The 21614-nt window shown below is 35.5% G+C and overlaps 1 protein-coding gene across 1 annotated transcript in view; it reads left to right on the top strand.

The window, feature by feature from the left end:
• Window positions 1-368: 368 nt before the first annotated feature.
• ZNF33B (zinc finger protein 33B) overlaps window positions 369-21614 on the top strand; it is a 40428-nt gene continuing 19182 nt past the window's right edge. Inside the window, exons 1-4 of the mRNA XM_064487913.1 lie at window positions 369-501; window positions 1619-1754; window positions 18026-18170; window positions 18445-18540. Coding sequence (XP_064343983.1) covers window positions 1740-1754; window positions 18026-18170; window positions 18445-18540 — 256 coding nt within the window. The 5' untranslated portion in view covers window positions 369-501; window positions 1619-1739. The remainder of the gene's footprint in view (window positions 502-1618; window positions 1755-18025; window positions 18171-18444; window positions 18541-21614) is intronic.

Below are 21614 nucleotides of genomic sequence, written 5' to 3'. Positions count from 1 at the left end.
GCTTTTTATTCCTGAGAGAATCGTTAATATTGTCAGGTATTATTCTCTTATTGTATTAATGGGATCTATTTCCCAGTAATTAAAAAAGTGAAATTGACATGCAGGTTCCCTCTCCTAGACAGCTCTGTGTCTTAAATTTGCACACTGGCTGCACAGAGAACTCAGCTGTAATCCAACACCTTTGGGGAGCCCCCGAAAGGCTCTCGCTGTTTAGGGAACTATCCCAGGCGCCCCAAACTTCCCACATGCAGTAAGGCTGCACTCTCAGCCAATCCCGAACCGCTAGTCGCGGAGACGCAAGGGAAACATAATTCTGACGTTCAGCACTGACAGTCTGGCCCTGCGCGTGGGTCATCTGCGCATGCCTAGTGCCGCCTTCTGTCTCTGTGTACTTCCGCCTTTTACTTGTGTTTCCCTCAGGCCCTGAGTGGGAAGCGGTTCCGGGGCTGCCGAGTCAATGAGCTCTTCTGGGGCCAGTGTCACACCACGAGGGAGCGGCAGGTGATCCTGGGAGGGTTGAAGGAGGGCCGATGGGGGCCCGCGCTGCTCGGGGGGGGGGTGGGGCGGAAGGGAGAAGGTCGGTACCCCGTGGTGGGGAGGAGCTCTGCGGGCTCCCGGGACGCGGAGAGGGGGCGTCTCCGTCAGGGAAAGGGGCCGAAGTCCCCACGAGACTGGCCCCTCAGCTGAGCCGGCGCCGCTGTCTGGTCTGTGAGGTCCCCTTTGAGGCCGCAGGAGGAGGGTATAATGCGCATGCGTGACGGGTGGACTGAGACAGTGGCGAGGGGGCGGTGCAGGGGGGAGGACCTGTGCGCGGGAGTGATGGGTGGTTGTGGGGCGGGTGGTCTGGGAAGAAGAGGCTCCAGCCGGGGTTGATTCAGTTATCTCAGCCCGGTGGACAGACTTCATTCCTTTGATTCTCCATTTATCGTTGTTGGATTCCGAACTGCTCTCCACCCTTGTCCATCACTTCATCTTGATATATGTTGTTACTCTGTCCTACTTGCCCTAGCAATCAGGAAAGATCAAGAATTACCTGTTTTTGACTCATTCGATAGAATTTTTTTTCTTTATTTTTGTTTCTGAAGATTTGTGCCTTGTTCATGATCAGTTTGTTAGTGTCGAAGACTGAAAGTCACATCTGGTTCCAAGCCAGAGTTTACTTTTTCATGCAACTAGAAGCAAGTTTCTTATAAAAGTTCTTTTGAGAAACGACAACAAAGATAAAACATGGATCTTTCTTGAAAGCAGTGCTTTTTATAATTTTCTGTGGAGTCACTAATCAAAGGTTTAGTAACAGTAGTAGGGATATTGATAAACAGTTTAGTCCTGAGTATTTTTTAGAATAGGTTTGGTGAAGTGTTAATGTTCCTTCATTATATAGTTACTTGTTTTAACCAACTTTATCACTTAAAAGTTTTTTGTGAACACCAAGGGAGATTTTAAACTGTTTAAAAAAAATTCTTTGGAAGCAAATATTTGACTCTGAAAAATTTTATGCCCAAGAGCTACATGGTTATATTAGTCATATTATATAGGTGGTCTTTCACCAGATATCTCCCTGTCTCTTCTGAAGGTCAAACAGACTTTTATATTTTTCCTTATCTACTGGTGTGTTTAGTTTTATAGGGAAGGAGAATTCAGGAGCTTCCAGGCAGGCCAGATCTTTCATGACCCCACTCCTTGTCTTCTAACCCAGCATATCTTCAGTGTTGTCTACATTTTTCCAAGAACAAAAGAAAATGAATAAATCCCAGGTAAGTCTGTTCATTCATTCCTTTATTTAACAATGGACTTTGTGAGATCTGTAAGAGTCCAGATGTTAAGATGGGAAATTAGTAAAAGATAAAAATTGAACTTCATAGAAAATATAAAGTAACAGATCAATAGCAAGGTTGAATTGGCTTATAGATATATACTGATCATTATGTAGAGTTTGTAAGTTGACCTGCACATATCATTACATAATATAGGGTTTCTAAGTAGACCTGTAAATATGTTTCTGATGTTTTTGATAACCATGATGGAAAGGGAGACACTATATTTTGGATACAGATTCCTTTCAAGACAGAAGGACTTACTGGAAGATATCCTTTTTGGTGTTAACATAGGGAAACATAGGGAGTGATTTTTCAGAGACAGCCCTGAAATGAATCCCTCAAACCATTCCTTAACTGTGAGTAAAAGGGCCTAGGAGATGGTTCAAATAGGCAATTTTATGATGGTCTTATTTAATTCTGGTATAAAACCTAGTATGTTTAGAGGGGTAAATGGCTGGCATGCCTATTACAAAACTATTTTATCTTAGCCAAACTGTGCTTACTAATCCTGTAGCAAGTAGTTCAAAGTTAAATTCTCTGGTAAATGTTTCTTAGCTTCTCAGTCATATTTCATCCTATAGCATTCTGTTTTGGTTCTTCCCCTCTACTCTTCAGAATCTATCCAGGTAGAGGTCACCAATGACTTAATTGTTGCCTTCCTTGAACAGCTGTTACATTATTGTACTGATTACTCTCTCCTGTAAAGCCTCCTTTGTCTACTTCTGATGGCTTTTTCTCAGTGTTTTCCTTATTGGTCCCCAGAGTTTAGTTCCTAGTTTAGTTCCAAGTTCTCCTAGTCTTATCATTTTATCCCTGTATGTACACTAAAAAAAAAAATGTAGATAGATGAACAATATTGTTCATTGTTTTGAATGTTTTTTAAAAAATATGTAAATTCTGATGTATATATGATACACATTTCCCCCCAATGCATCAGTTATTTGAGATTATCCATATGTAGTTTATTCCTTTTAATGCTGTGTATTCCCATCCTAAATATATATTTTATTGGTAGACACTTAGGTAATTTCCATTTTTCAGTAGCATAAACAGTGCTGCTGTGAATATCCTTGTCATTCTGTCTGTACAAGTACAAGTGTATCTTCAGACCCTAGAGCAGTGCTTTTCCAAGTGAGGTTCTTTGACCAGAAGCAGTAGCATCACGTGGAAACTTGTTTGAAATGCAGATTCTCATGCCCTATCTCAAACCTACTACTGAAAGAGGAATTCAGGGGTGAGGCTCAACAATCTGTGTGTGCTGATACCCACTAAATTTAAGAATCACTGCTCTGGAGTTCTATGAATAATATTTTTGAGTTATAGGATATGAGGAGTTCTGATATTTCTAGGTCCATTGTTGTTCATTAGAAGACTACTTTTCATCCCTTCTCTCCGGATACAAAAATTATTTCTAGAGTAATGGATGAAGAACTTTAATCTTGTGACTCATTATTGAGATTTTGCAACTTTCATAAATTTACGCCTTTTGAGGTGGTTTTCTTCTGAGTTTTGCAGGCATTCCTTATGTATTTTAAATGGGAATCTTTTTTTTTTATAAGTTGTTACTAATTATCTTTTCTCATTATACATCTGTCTTTTAATGGTATATTTCCTGAAACATTATATTGTGATACAACCCTTTTGTGCCTTCTATTTTTCATTCTTGTTTTCCTTACCCCAGGGACCTAATGAATTTTTTTGTATTTTGTCTCAAAATACCAAACTTAAAAAAAATTTTTTTTAGTACCTTAATCCATCTGGAATTAAAACAGTCTATAATGTGATCAAAGGATCTAATTTTATTTTGTCCATCTGTAAAAAAAATAAGGAGCACGATAAAAGGGTAACACTTCCTGACAAAGGACTAACAGAATAGGTGGGAGTAAGGAAAGCCCGCCATGCTCCATTTTATGCATGCTGCTGGCTTGGACTGGGTAGATTTTGTCATGTTCACCAAGTATCCATTGAGTCTTATTGCATTAAAAATGAGTTTAATTTTGCCAAATGCCTTCTTAACATTCTTTGGGAGATATTTCCACATTTCTTAATAACAAATTTTTGTGTTCTGAAACAAGCCCCACTTGTTAGTCTTTTAATGATTTGCATAATTCTTTTTTTTTTTTAGTGCTTTCAAACTTTTTTTTAACATTTTTTATTGATTTATAATCATTTTACAATGTTGTGTCAAATTCCAGTGTTCAGCACAATTTTTCAGTCATTCATGGACATATACACACTCATTGTCACATTTTTTTCTCTGTGAGTTATCATAACATTTTGTGTATATTTCCCTGTGCTATACAGTGTAATCTTGTTTATCTATTCTACAATTTTGAAATCCCATTCTATCCCTTCCCACCCTCCACCCCCCTGGCAACCACAAGTCTGTATTCTCTGTCTATGAGTCTATTTCTGTCCTGTATTTATCCTTTGTTTTTGTTTGTTTGTTTGTTTGTTTTTGTTTTTGTTTTTTAGATTCCACATATGAGCGATCTCATATGGTATTTTTCTTTCTCTTTCTGGCTTACTTCACTTAGAAAGACATTCTCCAGGAGCCATAAAAACCAACAACATAATGCCATTTGCAGCAACATGGATGATCCTGCATAATTCTTTTGTCAGTATTTTTTTCCATAAACTTATCCATAGTATTATCATTTAAAAATGTTTTATCTGTTGCTTTTTATTTCTAACCGTTTTTCATTTGTGCCCTTCTTTGGACTGATTTTTATCGCAGATGTGTATTTATCAGTCTTTCAAGGAACCAGCTTTTGGTTTCATTGATATGCCCTATAATTTTCATTAACATCTACTTTTACCTTTACTCCTTCCTTCAAATATTTTTGTTTATAGGCTGGTTTTTTTTTTTTCCAACTTTTTTGTTGAAATTGAGTTTATTTTAAAGCTTTGACGTATATGCATTTAAGGATATAATTTCCCTCTGTGTACCACTTTGGCTGCAGAATCCAAGTATCAACATGTAGTGCTTTTTTTTTTTTTCTATGCAGGCTTCTGTTTCCATTCTGATGTCTTCTTGGATCAACAAATTTAAATGTATTTTAACTTTTTATAAATCATTTCTAATGAGTAGTAGATTTATAGAAAAGTCCACAAATCTTAAGTATAGAACTCAATTAATTATTGCAAATCCAGTGCCTATGTAACTAACACATAGGTCAAAATGAACATTACTAGCCCTCCTGAAGTTTCCCTTGTGCCCCTCTCACCATCCCTATTACCTCCCTGCTGATTCGTTTACATATAATCTGTGGCTTTAGTGGTAGAATTGATTAGTGAAGTGACAGAGACCACTGGGCCCTCAAAGCCTAAGATATTTACTCTCTGACTCTTTACATAAAAAAGTTGGCCAATTCCTAGGTTAATTTATTAAGTTTGTTAGTGTTTGTGTTATTTGTGTCCTGTTTAAAATTGATTTTCCTACTCCAAGTTCATAAAATCTCCTTTGTAATTTTAAAAATATTTATTATTTTGGCTTTCACATGTGTGCCTACTTTAATGGAACTGATGTTCATTTTTGTATGTGGTAGACATCAGGTTACTTTTTTCCCATATAATTTATCTAGAATCATTTTTGAAAAATGATCTAACCCACTGTTTTCTGTGTGATGTATGTCATCATACTGTATACATCTGTGTCTTGGTTTTTTTTGGACTCTAGTCTGTTCCTTTGCTTTGTCTCACCTTATGCCAGTACCACATTTGATGAAAGGTCTTTACGTTTAGTACTGTACATCCTTCTACATTTCTTCTTCTTCAGCAGGATCCTGGCTCTTATTGACACTTCTCATTTGCATATATATATTGTTAGGATTCACAAAATAACCTGCTGGGACTTTCTTTGGAGTTGAATCGAATCTATAAATAAATTTGGGAAAAATTGGGTCAAGATGGCGGAGTGGTAGGACCACAAGCTCACCTCTCCTCATGACTACAACAAATCCACAACTGAATGCTAAACAACCATCGAAAAAAAAGACTGGAACCTAGCAAAAAAAGATCTTCTGTGACTGGAAACATAAAGAAGGAACCACAACAAGATGGTAGGAGGGGCGTGCTTGTGATATAATGGGGCCCCATACCCTCCAGGTGGGCGACCCACAAACTGAAGATTTGCTAAGTTGCAGAGGCCCTCCCACAGGAGTGACAGCTCTAAGCCCTACATCAGGCTTCCCAACTCAGGTTCCAGCATTGGGAAGAGAAAGAGACCCCAGGACATCTGGTTTTGAAGGCCAGTGGGGCTTGGGAGCCCCACGGGACTGGTGGAAAAGGAGACTCCATTCATTTGGGAAGCTTACATGGAAACTTGTGTGCACCAGGTCCAAGGGAAGAGGCAGTGATTTCATAAGAACCTGGGCCAGGCCTGCCTGCTAAATTTGGAGGGTCTTCTGGGAATGTGTGGGATGGCTGTGGCTCGCCCAAGGGACATAAAAGCTTGTGGAGGACATTCTGGGAGTGTTCATCTACATGAGATTTCCTCGAGGCTGACATCTTGATGGGATCATTAGCACCAAGACGTAGCCCCACTCAACAGCCTGTAGGGAAGCCTCAGGCCAAACAACATACAGGGTAGGAACACATCAGCAGAATTCCTAAGCCACAAAGGCCTCTAGACACAGCTGTACCCACCAGAGGTCCAGGACCAAGCCTCACCCAGCAGTGGGCAGGCACTGGCCCCTCCTGCCAGGAAACCTGCATAAGCCTCTAGTTCAGTCTTATCCACCAGGGGCAGATACTAGAAACAAGAAAACAATAATCCCAAAGCCTGTGGAAGGAATCCACAAACATATAGAAAGGTAGATGATATGAGGCAGCAAAGGAATATCTCCCAGGCCAAAGCACAAGCTAAAATCCCAGAAGAAATAAGTGAAGAGGAGATAAGCAATTTATCTGAGAAAGAGTTTAAAGTAATGATGGTGAAGATGTTCAGAGAACTCAAGAGGAGTATAGATGCACAGAGCGAAGTTTTTAGCAAAGAGTTGGAAAATATAAAGACTACCCAAACAGCGTTGAAGAACAAAATCACTGAAATGAATAACACACTAGAAGGAATCAATAGTAGACTAAATGAGGCAGAACGGATCAGTGAGCTATAAGACAGATTAGTGGAAATCACTACTTCAGAACAGTAAACAGAAAAAAGAATAAAAAGGAATGAGGATGGTTTAAGAGAACTCTGGGACAACATGAAGCACTCTAATATTTGCATTACAGGGGTCCCAGAAAGAGAAGAGAGATAGAAAGGACCTGAGAAAATTTTTGGAGAGATAATCACTGAAAACTTCCCCAACTTGGGAAAGGAAACAGTCACCCAAGTCCAGGAAGCACAGAGAGTACCACACAGGATCAACCCAAAGAGGACCACACCAAGGCAAATAGTCATCAAATTGACAACAATTAAGGATAAGGAGAAAATATTAAAATTAGCAAGAGAAAAGCAACAAATAACATACAAGGGAACTCCCATAAGTTTATCAGCTGATTTTTCAGCAGAAACTCTATACAGGCCAGAAGGGGGTGGCACGATATATTTAAAGTGATGCAAGGGGGAAACTTACAACCAAGAATACTCTATCCAGCAAGGCTCTCATTCAGACTTGATGGAGAAATCAAAAACTTCACAGATAAACAAAAGCTAAAAGATCTCAGCACCACCAAACCAGCTTTACAACAAATGTTAAAGGACCTTCTCTAGTCATCAAACTAAGAAAAGAGAACAAAAAGAAGAAAGAGAAAAAAAAAAAAAAACGACCTACAAAAGATTGCTTTGGCTGTTCGGGGTCTTTTGTGGTTCCTTATAAATTTTGGAATTGTTTGTTCTAGTTCTGTGAGGAATGTCGTGAGTATTTTGACGGGGGTTGTGTTGGATCTGTGGATTGCTTTGGGTAGTGTGGCCATTTTGATAGTGTTGATTCTTCCAATCCAAGAGCACAAGAAATCTTTCCATTTTTTGGTGTCATTTTGGCTTTCGGAGTATAGGTAACCTCCTTGGTTAAGTTTATTTGTAGGTATTTTGTTGTTTTTGATGTAATGGAAATGTTTATGCCGGTTATAAAATTCTGGGTTTTGAAGTGAAAATAATAGTGAAGGAAAGGCTGCAAATGGCAAAGTATCCTTCTTTCTTATGGGTGAGTTGTATTCCATTACATATATGTATGCTGTGTCCTCATTATCTGTTCAACTACTGATGTGCACTTAGGATGCTTCCATATCTTGGCAATTATAAATAATGTTCCTGTTAATAGCAAGGTGTGTGTATCTTTTTAAATTAATTTTTATGAAAATAAGTAAACCTAATTACCTTCCCCCTAAAAATACTAAATAAATTTAAAAAAAAAGAAAGAAATGAAATCTTCTTCATTAGGACATATTCAAGCTGCTGCACAAATCTTGGAGTGCCTTCTTGTTTTAGACAGGCGGGAAAATCTTATTTAGACAGCAGTTTGTTGAGTTATCTGTTACTTTCAAGCAGACTCAATCCTAACATAATAAATGTTGAACATCTGTAATATATCAAGACAGGTAAGGGGCTGATTATGGGGGTGGCAAATTTGAAGAGCAATAGGTGATGGGAACTGGAAAAATGACAGAAACTGTCTAAAAGCTCTTGGGGAGATGATGAAAGTATATTTATCTCCCACCTGGTGACTTTAATCCATTCCAGAAAATTCCGCCTCTAAGGGAAAAGCTGATAAATGGAAAAAACATGTATTTCCATTAACTTTAATAGGAAAAAAATAGGTGTTCAACTCCAACCCAAGACACCTAAGTATTTTAACAGAAAAAATATAGCAGTGGAATAATGCAAACAAAAATCATATAAGCAATAAATAAATAATTTTAAATTGAGTCTATGGCTTCTACATGGAAAGGTATAAGGACTAATGTACTGACCAAGAAGATAAGATTTAATACTAGGTGGGGGGTGGCAGAGGAAAGATGCAAATCATTCTTTAAAGGTTATATTGTATTTCTGCACTTTTCTTTACCAGTTTTTAAAGATGAAAGTTTCTCTTGAACCAACATAAAAATAAAGTTATGACACATACAAAACACCTTGAGGGAAAATTAGACTAAACATCAGAACACTTTGAAACACGTGGGGAAAGGGTACACGCACGAGACAGAAGAGACGGATTCAGAAGAAAACATGTAATCTCCAAACTGCAAAATTCAAATTTGTTCTACATCATAAATTTTAACTAGAAAAGTAGAATAAATTGGGAGATTGTCTTCATCTGAAACTATAATGTCAAGATATCACTTTATATTGTGTACTTAATTACTGTGTATTAAAAGGCACTGAACAATTATTTAAAAATTGGGGAAAATTGCTTATTTTTTAATACTGAATCTTCTAATCCACAAGTGTGGTTTGTTTCCTACATTTATATACTTACTAATTTTAAAAGATTTTTTGTGTCGAGTTCTTGCATATCTATTGATGTGCTTGTATGTAGTTACTCATTTAATATTTAGTATTGATTTACTTCCATGTATTTTATTGTTTTTGTTAATATACACATATCCATAATTGCATTTTTTATTACTTGTTGCTGATGTTATTTTTTATATATTGACCTTGTGTCTAACAATTTTTCTATAGTTATTTATTACATCAAATAATACATCTGTACATTATTTGGATTTTCTACATGTACAAATAGAGGGGAATGGGAATGATGACATGCCTATTTATTTTTTTCAGTTATTGTTGGGTATATAATTAGGAGGGGAACTACTACAAATAGCTTTAGTAGGAATTCTCAAATGTTTTTCCAAAGTGTTTATATTTACTTATATTCCCACTGGTAAGATAGGAAGGTTCCTGTTGCTTTATATTCTTGCCAGTATCTCCATTTGGTGTTTTCTAACTTTTCATTTTAGACATCTAAGTATGTATAATGGTTTGTTATAGTGATTATCATGTGAGAATAGCCTAGGGTGTAGGTATGAGATGGAGCATGAGGGAACTTCTGGATTTAAGATTTGTTTTTTGACCTGGATGCTAGTTATCTGGGTGTGCTCACTGTGTAAAAATTCACTGAGCCATCTGTACACTTAAGTACACTTGTGCATTGTTTTTGTCTGTATGTTATACTTCAATCAAAATGAAAAATATCACAAAGAAAGAGGTGATAATGACAAATTACATTATCTGAGGAAATCTCAAAGATATCATTAAGCTAAAACAAGGAGTCAGAATACAATTACTTGTTTTACACATGGGGATCAGATTTCTTCTCCATGTTTCATTTAATTTTCTTATATTTTACACTGTTTCAAACTTAAAGAAATTGATTGACCTCAATTTTTTTAACTTTATTGAAGATAATCAACAAATATAATTGTACGTATTTTAAGTGTGCAATGTGATAATATGACACACATACATTGTAGAATGATTACCAAGATCAAGGTGATTGACACATACATCACCTCACATGGTTAACTGTTTGTTGTTTGTTTTTTTTTTTTTGGATGGTGAGAATGCTTAAGACCTGTTCTCAGCAACTTTCAAATTTACAGTGCTGTATAATTATAGTCAGCATACTGTACATTAGATCCTCCAAAGTTATTCTTATAACTGAAAATTTATGTCTTTTGACTTAACATCATTCCACTTGCCTGCTTCCCCAGCCCTTGGCAACACCTAGCAACCCCCATTTCATTCTGTATGATTGAAATTGGCTTTTATTGATTTTATTGTTGTTATTTTTAGATTCCACATATAAGTGATACCTTATACTATTTGTCTTTCATTGTCTGACTTTCTTCACTTAGTATAATGCTCTCAAGATCCATCCACATTGTTGCCAAAGGCAGGATTTCCTTTTTTATGGCTGAATAGTATTCCATTGTGTGTATCCATTACATTTTCCTTAGTCATTCATCTGTTGTTGGACCTCTTAGGCTATTTCCATGTCTTGGCTATTGTAAATAATGCTGCAGTGAATGTGAGGGTGCAGATTTCTTTTTGGGTTAGTGATTTTGCTTCTTTTGGATGTATACCCGGAAGTGGAATTGCTGGATTGTATAGTAGTTCTATTTTAAATTTTTTGAGGAGCCTCCATAGTGTTTTCCATAGTGGCTGCACCAGTTTACATTCCTACCAACAGTGCACAAGTCTTCCCTTTTCTCTACATCCTTGCCGGCATTTGTTATCTCTTGCCTTTTTGATAATAGCTGTTTTCACAGGCGTGAGGTGGTATCTTTGATTTGCATTTGATAACTAGTGATGTTGAGCACCTTCTCATTTACCTGTTGGCCATTTGCATTTCTTTGGGAAAATGTTTATTGGGGTCCTTTGCCCCCCTTCTTAAATCGGATTACTTGCATTTTTGCTTTTAAGTGGTATGAGTTCTTTATTTATTTTGGATACTAACCATTGTCAGGAACATGTTTTGTGAATATTTTCTTACTTTCTCTAGGTTGCCTTTTCAATTTATTGATTGTTTCCTTTACTGTGCCAAAGCTCTTAAGTTTGATGCAGTCCTGCTTGTTTATTTTAGCTTTTGCAGCCTGTGCTCTTGATGTCTTATCCAAGAAATCATTGCCAAGAACCGTGTCAAGGAGCTTCTTCCCTATGTTTTCTTCTAGGGTTTTTATGATGTCAGGTCTTATGTTTAAGTCTTTGATCCATTTCAAGTTAATTATTGTGAGTGGTGCAAGATCAGGGTCCAGTTTTAGCCTTTTGTATGTAGATATTCAGTTTTCCCAGCACCGGTTACTGAAGACACTGTCCTTTTCCCTTTGTGTGTTACTGGCACCCTTTCAAAAATCTATTGACAACCATGTAAGTGTGGGTTTATGTCTAGCTCTCTGTTCCACTTGACCACAACTATTTTTATCACAGATAAGTCTCCCTTTCATTGCAGCTAGCATTCACTGTAACATAACTTAATTGGTCCTTTATTCATTTATTCAGTAACCATTTATTAATATTTATTATGTGTCCTGTTGTGTACCAGAAGCTGAGGACTCTAAGAAGAATGAGATATATATATAGCTCCTTATAAGGAGAAACTTTTAAAATTGTATAAATTGAAACAAACACTTAATTTAGATATTATTACAAGTCTTACAATAGAGATATAAACAAAATCCTGTTTTGTTTTTCTTAGGATTTTTTTCTCATCAAAAAAGAAGCAAAAGTGGTATTTTTAAGCTTAAGATAACTTTTACATTGGGTGATTTAACCTGTTTTCATTTATTGTTTGATTTTAATCCCTCCATCCCACAGTATGTTTATTTGCAGTACTTTTTCTTCTTGATTGTTCATTAGTGTTTTATTGGTTTATTTTGTTTAGTTTAGTTTTTTTTTTTTTGACACCGAGTTAGTCAGCTTACTATGCAATGTTCTGTCTTAACATAGAATCCCTAAATTTACTTTTTTCTCATGTCCATGAACTTATGAGTAAGCTGTGGCTCTGTTACATGTACTCTTCATGCTGGGGTCGAGGATGAAGGATGTGTCTCTGAGAACTTCTACTGGAAGTGACACATTTCACTTGTACCACATTTCATTGACCAAAGCAAGTCATATGGCCCAACTTAATGACAGACGGCAGGAATTATAATCCTCCTGTAAGGATAGACTAGTGGGAAGGGGCCTAATTGAGAGTTGAAGCAATATTTTGTCACTGATACAATTTACCAAATGACTTTTGATGAATGCTTTTAAAATTTATTCCTTCTAGTAGCTCACTGTTTTTATTCTGATACTAATTAATTATCATTTAATTTTAAGTGCAGGTTCAAGCTTATAATTTTCTATCAAAATATAAAAGGATTTTTATTATTACTGTAACTCTACCCTAACTTCACATTTACTTCAGTCATTTTTCACTATCCTGTATTTTGTGAAAGTCATCTGCAGTGTTTTGTTTTCTTAATGAAGAATATTTTTAATCTTTTTTTTAACAGTTTCATTAAAAATCAGAGCTACTTTATCAGAAATTACTTGTATTGTGTGTATCTTTTTTGAATGGTGAGTTCTTAACTATGAGCCTGGATACTACGTTAACTAAATTTTCCAAATTAGCTAATGCAGCCCTACAACAGCTTTATGTTGCAGGCATTGTTAATAAACAATCTAATTCGAGTTTATATATATCCAGGATGTATACAGAACAGTTCATTTGAAGAATATGAGATTTGATGGTTGGCAAATTAGAGATCTCTTGAGTCTGAGTCTACTGGAAGTTGCCTGTTCTGAATGAAGTAGAATCTGCCAAGTTGGTACTTGAAATGTGAGAACTCCTTGCTAGATAGGCTACTGGAAGTTTTCTCCATTGGTCATTAGGGGCCTACTACTTTTGAAAATGGCACAAAAAGATTTTTGCATTCTGTTGCTTATTTCATCATCTTTCTCCGCCTTACCTCTTCATAAACTTATCTTACTTCTCATCAGTGTACTGTCCCTCTTTCGTAGTTAAGGAACCTCAGCCTTGGTACTCACAATATGTAGCTGTAGCAACAGATATAAAGATTTTATTTACATGTTCTTTATTAGCAACTTGAGAAAATGTCACAATTTCAAACCTTTCCTTTCAGAAGCTATTAATTATTGCAAACCTCTACAGCTGCAGGCTGTCAGTTTACCGGCAGCTAGTTCTTGCTACTTTTATAAATTCATTCACTAGTTCACTTGTGCCATTTTCCTCCTTTTTTTGGATTCTGGCTTTTAAATTTTGTGGGTTTTTTTGCTATATCATAATACAGTGAAGTATGTAAGGTACATTCATTGTAGGTATTTTGCTCCCTTTTAAAATTTTTAACGCATACGTACATCCTGGTAGATACCAACTAGGTCAAGATATTTAGTATGTCCACCACCCCTTTATGGTTCCTTTATGAGTTTTCCAGTCTTTAACAGCAACCTCCCTTCCCCTATGTGACACTTTTCTATCATTTTTCATTAATCTTGCCTGTTATTGAAACTCTATGTGTAGAATTAGTGTGTACACCTTTATATGAGGCTTTTTCCATTCAATATATATGTTAGATTTACCAGTAGTTTATTCCATGTGTTGCTGCATAGTATTCCACTACATGAAATTACTATAATTTACTTATCTGCTCTCCTTTTGATAAGCATTTTTTTCTTTTTGGATCTAGAAGCTTTTTAGTTGTACAGTTGTATATTTGTTTAGTTTTTACTCTAGATACTACAATTTGCATTTGTGATGTTGTTTATATATATAATGTATATTTTGGTTTTCCTCCAGGGTTCCTGGCACTTAACTCCTAAAACTCTAATAATATCCTAAGTGATAAGTGCTATAGGGGCATCTGTTGTAATATTTAGCTTTTATTCCCAGTTCCTGAAGTACCTCCAGAGCAATCAAGATGGAATTGTTGTCTTTTTGTTATTTATGACAAGCCCCTTTAGACCACACCTGAGTTTATGCTAATGAGGTGACGTTGGGACTGCCCCTAAGAGTGAGGCACCTGGTATCAGGAGAACCAACCATGTGACTTAGCCCCACCTCCCAACCTCCAAGGAGGGGTGAGGGGCTGGAGGCTGAATTCCTCACCTATGGCCTAGGGATTTAATCAGTCATGCCTGCATAATGAAACCTTTATAATCCCTGGACTTACAGGATCCAGAAAGCCTCCAGGTTGTTGACACATTAGAGGTACTGGGAGGGTAGTGAGCTCAGAGAGGGCGTGAAAGTTCTGTACCCCTTTCCCCATCCTTGCCCTGTATGTCATGTTCCTGAGTTCTATTCTTTTATAATAAACCATTAATCTAGTAAGTAGTTCCCTAAATTCTAGGAGCCTCTGTATCAAATTATTGACCCCAAAGAGGAGGAGGGTGTGGGAAGCCTGATTTCTGTCCAACAGTCAGATCCACAGGTGACAATCTGGACTTGCAATTGGTGTCTGATCAGAGTGGGAGTGGTGTTATGGGACTTAAGCCTGGGATCTGACGCTATAGTGTCAGAATTGAGTTAATTGCTTGGTGTGGGAAGAACTCCCACAAATTTGTGACCAGAATACAGTGTGAGTAGAGTAAAATAGAAGAATTGAGTTTTTCCTCTATAGAATTCTTAAGTTTGTCTGTTTTAAATTAGTGCTTTACCACTTTACAGATAATACAAGAATCTTAAAACTATTTAATTACCCTTTTGCTGTTGTTTTGATATATTTTACTTTTGTGTGTGTCACAGGTTCGAAAATGTGTTATTTGTTACTCTAAATTCCATTTTCAATTTTCTCCCTTCCTGCAGTTTTGTGCTTCCATCAGGTGTCATTTTGTAACTATAGTATTTTTTTGTCTGTACTGTTGATAATTTTTCAACCTTTATTTGGAAAATATATTCATTTCAGAAGAATATTTTTGCTGATTTGGAAATTTCTGGTTGCATTTTTCCTAGCTCTTTAAAATGACTTTCCATTTTGATTTTCTCATTTATGCAAATTTCCTATTCAAATTTTTATGCAGTGCCTTCTCACCTTCATAGTTTCTATTGAAGTGTTTGCTGTCAGTTTTGTTATCAAGATGGCCTGCCTTTTCCCCTCTGATTAATTTATAAAATTTCTGTATTAGGGATGGGACTTCTTTGTCAGACATATGTATTCCAAATGTTTTCTCCCACTCTGTGTGTTGCATTTTTATTCTCTTTGTCTTTTGATAAGGATAGGTTATTAATATTATAGTATTATTAATATAATTTGTGTGCTGTTTAAGAAATCTTTGCCTATCTTGAGGTCATAAAGGTATGACCACTATGGCATTTTCTAAAATTTTTATTATTTTACTTTGCAAATTTAGATCTATATATCATCTAAAACAGGTTTCTGTTTACACTGAAGATAATAATAAATGCTTATTATAATTAAACTAGCATCATTTATTGAAGTGATTATCCTTCTGTTACCCTTGTCATAAATCGAGTGACATATACATATGGGTCTGTTTTGGGACTTTTCTTCCATTCTGTTGATAGATCTGAAAATCCTTATGCTTGTATCACACTTAATTGTGGTACATTAGTAATTAGACTTGATATATGATATTTCTTCTGGCTTACTTGTTTTCTTCAGGATTGTTTTGTCTTTTCTTACCCTTTGCATTTTCACATATTTTAGATTTAGCTTCTCTGGGATTTTGTTTGTTATTGCTATGAATTTGTATGTCAGGATGGAGAGAATTGATACTGTTATAATATTGAGCTTGCCTATCCTGGAATTTGTTGTATCCCTCCATTTATTCGGGTCTTCTTATTTTTCCTTCATTATGTTTTGTAGTTTCCTTTGTAAGAGATTTTCATTTTTCATTCTATCATTAGTTGTACCTTTAAAAATTTTAATTTTCTGAAACTTGTTATATTGAACTTGTATCCAGTTTCTAAAACTTTTATTTTGGATACTTTTGTTTGGATTTTCTGTGTATATGATTGCTTTGCTATATTACTCTAAGAACTTTGAAAAAATGTTGAATGAAATTGGAGATAGCAGGCTTCCTTATCTTTATCCTAGTTTTAAGTTGAACACTTTCCATATTTCACTATTAAGTGTGAAATTTGCTGGAGGTATTTGTAAAAATCCTTTATCACACTGGGGAAATTCCTTTCTATTTCCAGTTGGCCAGGAGATTTTTTTTTTAATCATGCTTTTCTGTTATCTTCTGAGTTGGTCATGTCATCATCTCTTAGTTTTTAAAACTATTCTTTCCTATATTTATATTGCCACCTTTCAGAAAAGTCATTGATAATCTTCATGACTTAATTTTTCTCTGTAAGCTAGTTAAGAAGTGATTTTTTTCTCAGCTTTCATTCTTGGTTATTTTCACTCTCAGTGTTCTGAAAGCCTTCTGATTCATTTTCAATGACTTCAAACACTGCTGAACTATTAATGTCTACTAAATCCTTATTTTCACACTAGACCTCAGTGTTATGCTTCAAATTTATTATAGTTAAGACATATCTTGCTAAAATACAGTGCCAGATCTATTTTCTCCTCATGTTCCTGGCTAACTTTGCAACTCTGGTATCTGTACAGCTATTCATGCATATACCCTATGAAAACACATCCTTTTGGCCAGTGAATTGGTGACCACATTCTGTTGCTGTCTGTTTCCTTTTATCAGTGCCCTGTTTGCATCCCAGTTTCTACCTGAGGAGTTTATGTAAGTGGTGTTGTTTGGTCTTTTAACTTTCCCTTCTCTTTTAAGGAAGAGAATTGGTTCTGAAATAAAAAACTGGTCACATAATTTCAGTATATCCTCAGATCTCTTCTTTGGCTCCTCTTTCTCTGCAACAGTGATTCCTAAAATAGAAGCATGCACTCTGATGATACCAAAAACAATTGAGTATCTTCTCTTATATATGTTCTACAGACATGCCAATATGATAGTTCTAAAATCTTTCCTGTCTCATTTTCTGCACATCCTCATTATTGTGTCTCAATTGAAGGATTAGAACCTAGATTATGTATTGTAGTGAAATAAAATATTAGGCTGTTTTCCTATATTTTTGAAATCTAAGAATAAAACTAAGATTCATAATAAATTTATTGTTAGTTTATTTCTGTAATTTATAAATATATACTTCTTTAGTGCTCAAAAATATTCTCTAAGGTGGAAAGTGATCACACAGTTTGCAGACTGTTGGTCTAAAGTTACTCTGTAAACTATTCCTTGAATATCTCCATGGTCCTTTTCCTTATCACAGCTCCAGGCTATAGTTTCAACTCCTCTTGTGCTGTTTGACTTTTGCTAATTTCCCGAGGATGTTAGGAGGGCCCCTGCCTTTGCTTATAAGATGGCCCTGGTTCACAAAGAACAGAGTATTACTCTTTATCTAACAGCTGTTATTCCTCAGGGACGCTCAAAATAGAACTAATTTTGCTCCTCATTTACGTTAATCTATTGTGTAAGTACTTTAACCATAGCGCTTGTAACATATTATTGCATGTTTTCTTACCAGATTATATGCTGCTTGAATACAAGACAATTTTTATTAATCTTAGTATTTCTAAGAACTAGAATACTTCCTGGTACATTGAGAGGACTTCATAATTAACAATTAGTGCAATGGCAGAATATTTCTACTCTGATTTCTCATCTTCCTCCAAAGTATAAAGCAAAACAAACATTCTGCAAACCAATCTGGTAATCTGTAGACAGTAATCATGGTAAGGATTTGTTTCCATACATGTCACCTTAATTCTGATTATTTCAGATTGAACAGAAATTCCAGGGATCAGTATCATTTAAGGATGTGACTGTGGGCTTCACCCAGGAAGAGTGGCAACACCTGGACCCAACTCAGAGGTCCCTGTATAGAGATGTGATGCTGGAGAACTACAGTAATCTTGTCTCAGTGGGTAAGGTCTGTTTATTATGTAATTCCAAATGGCATTTAAATTTCTTTTAATTAAGCATATAGACACTCAGTAGAGTATAATGATATTTAAGATAAGAATTCAGGAATCAATGTTTATTGGTCACTTTTGGGCACCATGAAGATACTTATGTTTACTTCTCCAATGAAATGTTCAACAGCATCTTTAATTGAGCAGCTCCAGAAGCTCCCTCTTTTTTCAGAGCCCTGAAGTCCAGGCCACTTGGTCCAAGTCCTAAATTATTTTGCTTTAACAGGGTATTGTATTACCAAACCAGAGGTGATCTTCAGGCTGGAGCAAGGAAAGGAACCATGGATAATGGAGGAAGAATTCCCAAGCCACAGCTTCCCAGGTGAGTTAATGTGTACTGAACAAGTGAACATCACGAAATTTATTATTTTCCTGTTTAATCCAAGTTTGACAGCTTTGAAATGTTTTTGAAGAATATCACTTTAGAGGTCCTAATCCTTAGAGATGATTTAAAATACTAATTTTTGAACCAAACCTCCAGATTGCACTTTTACAAAAATGTTCTCCTTTTTATTCACTTTTTGAATATTTATCATTCTTGGATTTGTCAGTGGTCCAGTTTTTGCCCACTTGATCTTTACAGCTGTTTTTCTAGGTTACTCTGTGATTCTGAAAGCAATTTCAGTTACCTACCTTACTACTCTCCATTGCTCTGCATTCCTGCTGTGATTAGCCAGTCTTTCATAAACTCACTTTTTGACTCAAGTAATTTTTGAGTACATGCTGTACTCTAAGAGCTGAGGGTATAGTAGTGAAAAAAATCGTGTGTTTTAATGAGTTTATAGAAGTAGTGCTCATGGCCAAAGGTACATGAAAAGATGCTCAAGCTCAGTAATTACCAGGGAAATGCAAGTCTGAACCACAATCACGTCACACCAGTTACAATGGCCAGCATCAAGAAGACAAGAGCTATGTGTATTGTCAAGGATGTGGAGGAAAAGGAACTGTTGTACACTGTTGGTGGGAATGTAAGTTGGTTTAGCCATGATGGAAAACAGTATGGAGGTTCCTCAAAAAATTAGAAATAGAGCAATCATATGATCCAGTAGTTCTACTTTTGGACATAAACCACCCCCCAAATTAAAACAGTGTATTAAAGAGATACATGCACTCTGTGTTCATTGCATCATTATTTATAACAGCCAAGATACAGAAATAACTTAACTGCCCATCAACAGATGAATGGATAAAAAAGACGTAGTGTATGTATATGTATACAATGGAATATTCAGCCATGAAAAAGGAGGACATCTTGCCATTTGCAACAACATGGATGGACCCTGAGCACATTATGCAAAGTGAGATAAGTCAGAGAAAGACAAGTACTGTATGGTATCACTTATTTACAGAGTCTAAAAAAGCCAAACTCTTAAAAACAGAAAGTAACATGGTGATTACCAGAGGATGAAGTTGAGGAAATAAGACATGCTATTTAAGGGTACCAACTTGTAATGAGTCGTAAATAAGCCTTAGAGATCTAATGGGCAGTATAGTGAATATAGGCAATGATATTATGATCATCAAATTTGCTAAGAGACTAGAACTTAATTATTCCAACTACTAAAAAGAAATGATAATTATGTAATGACAATGGTGCTAATTATCACTACACTGGCAATCATAGCATAATTTATAAATGTGTTAACATGTTTTACACCTTAAATTTACAAACTTATATGTCAAGTATATTTTAATAAAAATGAGTAGTGTTTTGATTTACATTTCCTTGATGATGAGTGATGTTGAACACCTTTTCTTGAGCCTATGGGCCATCTGTGTATCTTCTTTGGAAAAATGTCTATTCAGATTCTCTGCCCATTTTTAAATCAAGTTTTGTATTTTTTTGCTATTGAGTTGTGAGTTTTTTTCTTAAATATATTTTAGATACTAACCATTTATCAGTTACATGGTTGTAAATATTTTCTCCTATTCAGTAGGTTCCTTTTTCATCTTGTTGATGGTTTCCTTTGCTGTACTGAAACTAAAAAGTTTGATGTAGTCTCAAGTGTTTATTTTGCTTTTGTTGTCTTTGCTTTTGGTTTCAGATCCAAAAAAATCATTGTCAAGACCACTGTCAAGGAGCTTACTGCCTGTATTTTCTTATAGGAGTTTTATGGTTTCTGGTTTTATATTCCCATATTGAATCCATTTTGAGTTAGTTTTTGTATATGGTGTAAGACAGTGGTCTGGTTTCATTCTTTTGCATGTGACTTTCCAGTTTTTTCAACATCATTTATTGAAGAAACTGTCCTTTCCCTATTGTATATTCTTGGATTCTTTGTCTTAAAGACAAGTCTTAAAGACTCTGTATGCATGGGTTTATTTATGGGCTCACTGTTCTGTTCCATTGATCTATGTGTTTTTATGCCAGCACCATACTCTTTTGGTTATTATAGCTTTGTAATAAAGTTTGAAATCAGGAAATATGATACTTCAAGCTTTTGTTCTTTCTCAAGGTTGCTTTGGCTAGTTGGAGTTTTTTGTAGTTCTATACTAATTTTAGGATTGCTTATTCTATTTCTGTGAAAAATGCCATTGGAATTTTGAGAAATTGCTTTGAATCTGTAGATTGAATTGTGTCATATTAGCAGTATTAATTCTCTTGATCCATGAGCATTGAATAACTTTCCATTTATGTCTTCTTCAATTTCTTTCATCAGTGTTTTATAGTTTTTAATAAGCAGGCCTTTTACCTCCTTGGTTAAATTTATTTTTAGGTATTTTATTCTTTTTGATAGTTTTAAATGGGGTTGTTTTCTTTCTCTGATAGTTTGTTATTAATGTATAGAAATTAAACAGATTTTTCTATGTTGATTTTGTATCCTCCAACTTTACTGGGTTTGTTTATAGTTCTAACAGTCTTTTGATGGAGTCTAGGGTTTGCTCTGTGTAATACTATGTTATCTGTAAATAGGACGGTTTACTTCTTCCTTTTTTGATTTGGATGCCTTTTATTACATTTTCTTGCCTAAATCCTCTGGCTAGGACTTCCAGTGTGATGTTGAATGAAAGTATCAAGAATGAGCGTTCTTTGTCTTTTTCCTGATGTTACAGAAAAAAACTTTCAGCTTTTCACCATTGAGTATGATTTTAGTAGTGGGCTTGTCATATATGGCCTTTCTTATATTGGGGTGTTTTCCCTCTACCCACTTTGTTGAGGGTTTTTTTTTTTTTATCATGAATGAGTGTTGAATTTTGCCAAATGCTTTTTCTTCCTCTATTGAGATGATCATTGATTTTTATCCTTTATTTGTTAATGTGATGGATCACATTGATTGATTACCAGATACTGAATCACCCTTTCATTCCTGGAATAAATCCTACTTCATCATGGTGTATGCTCCTTCTAATGTATTATTAAATTTAATTTGCTGATATTTTGTTGAGGATTTTTGT

This window comes from Camelus dromedarius, chromosome 8, assembly GCF_036321535.1.
Source record: "Camelus dromedarius isolate mCamDro1 chromosome 8, mCamDro1.pat, whole genome shotgun sequence".
Lineage (NCBI taxonomy): Eukaryota > Metazoa > Chordata > Mammalia > Artiodactyla > Camelidae > Camelus > Camelus dromedarius.
This window is presented reverse-complemented; position numbering and strand designations above follow the sequence as displayed.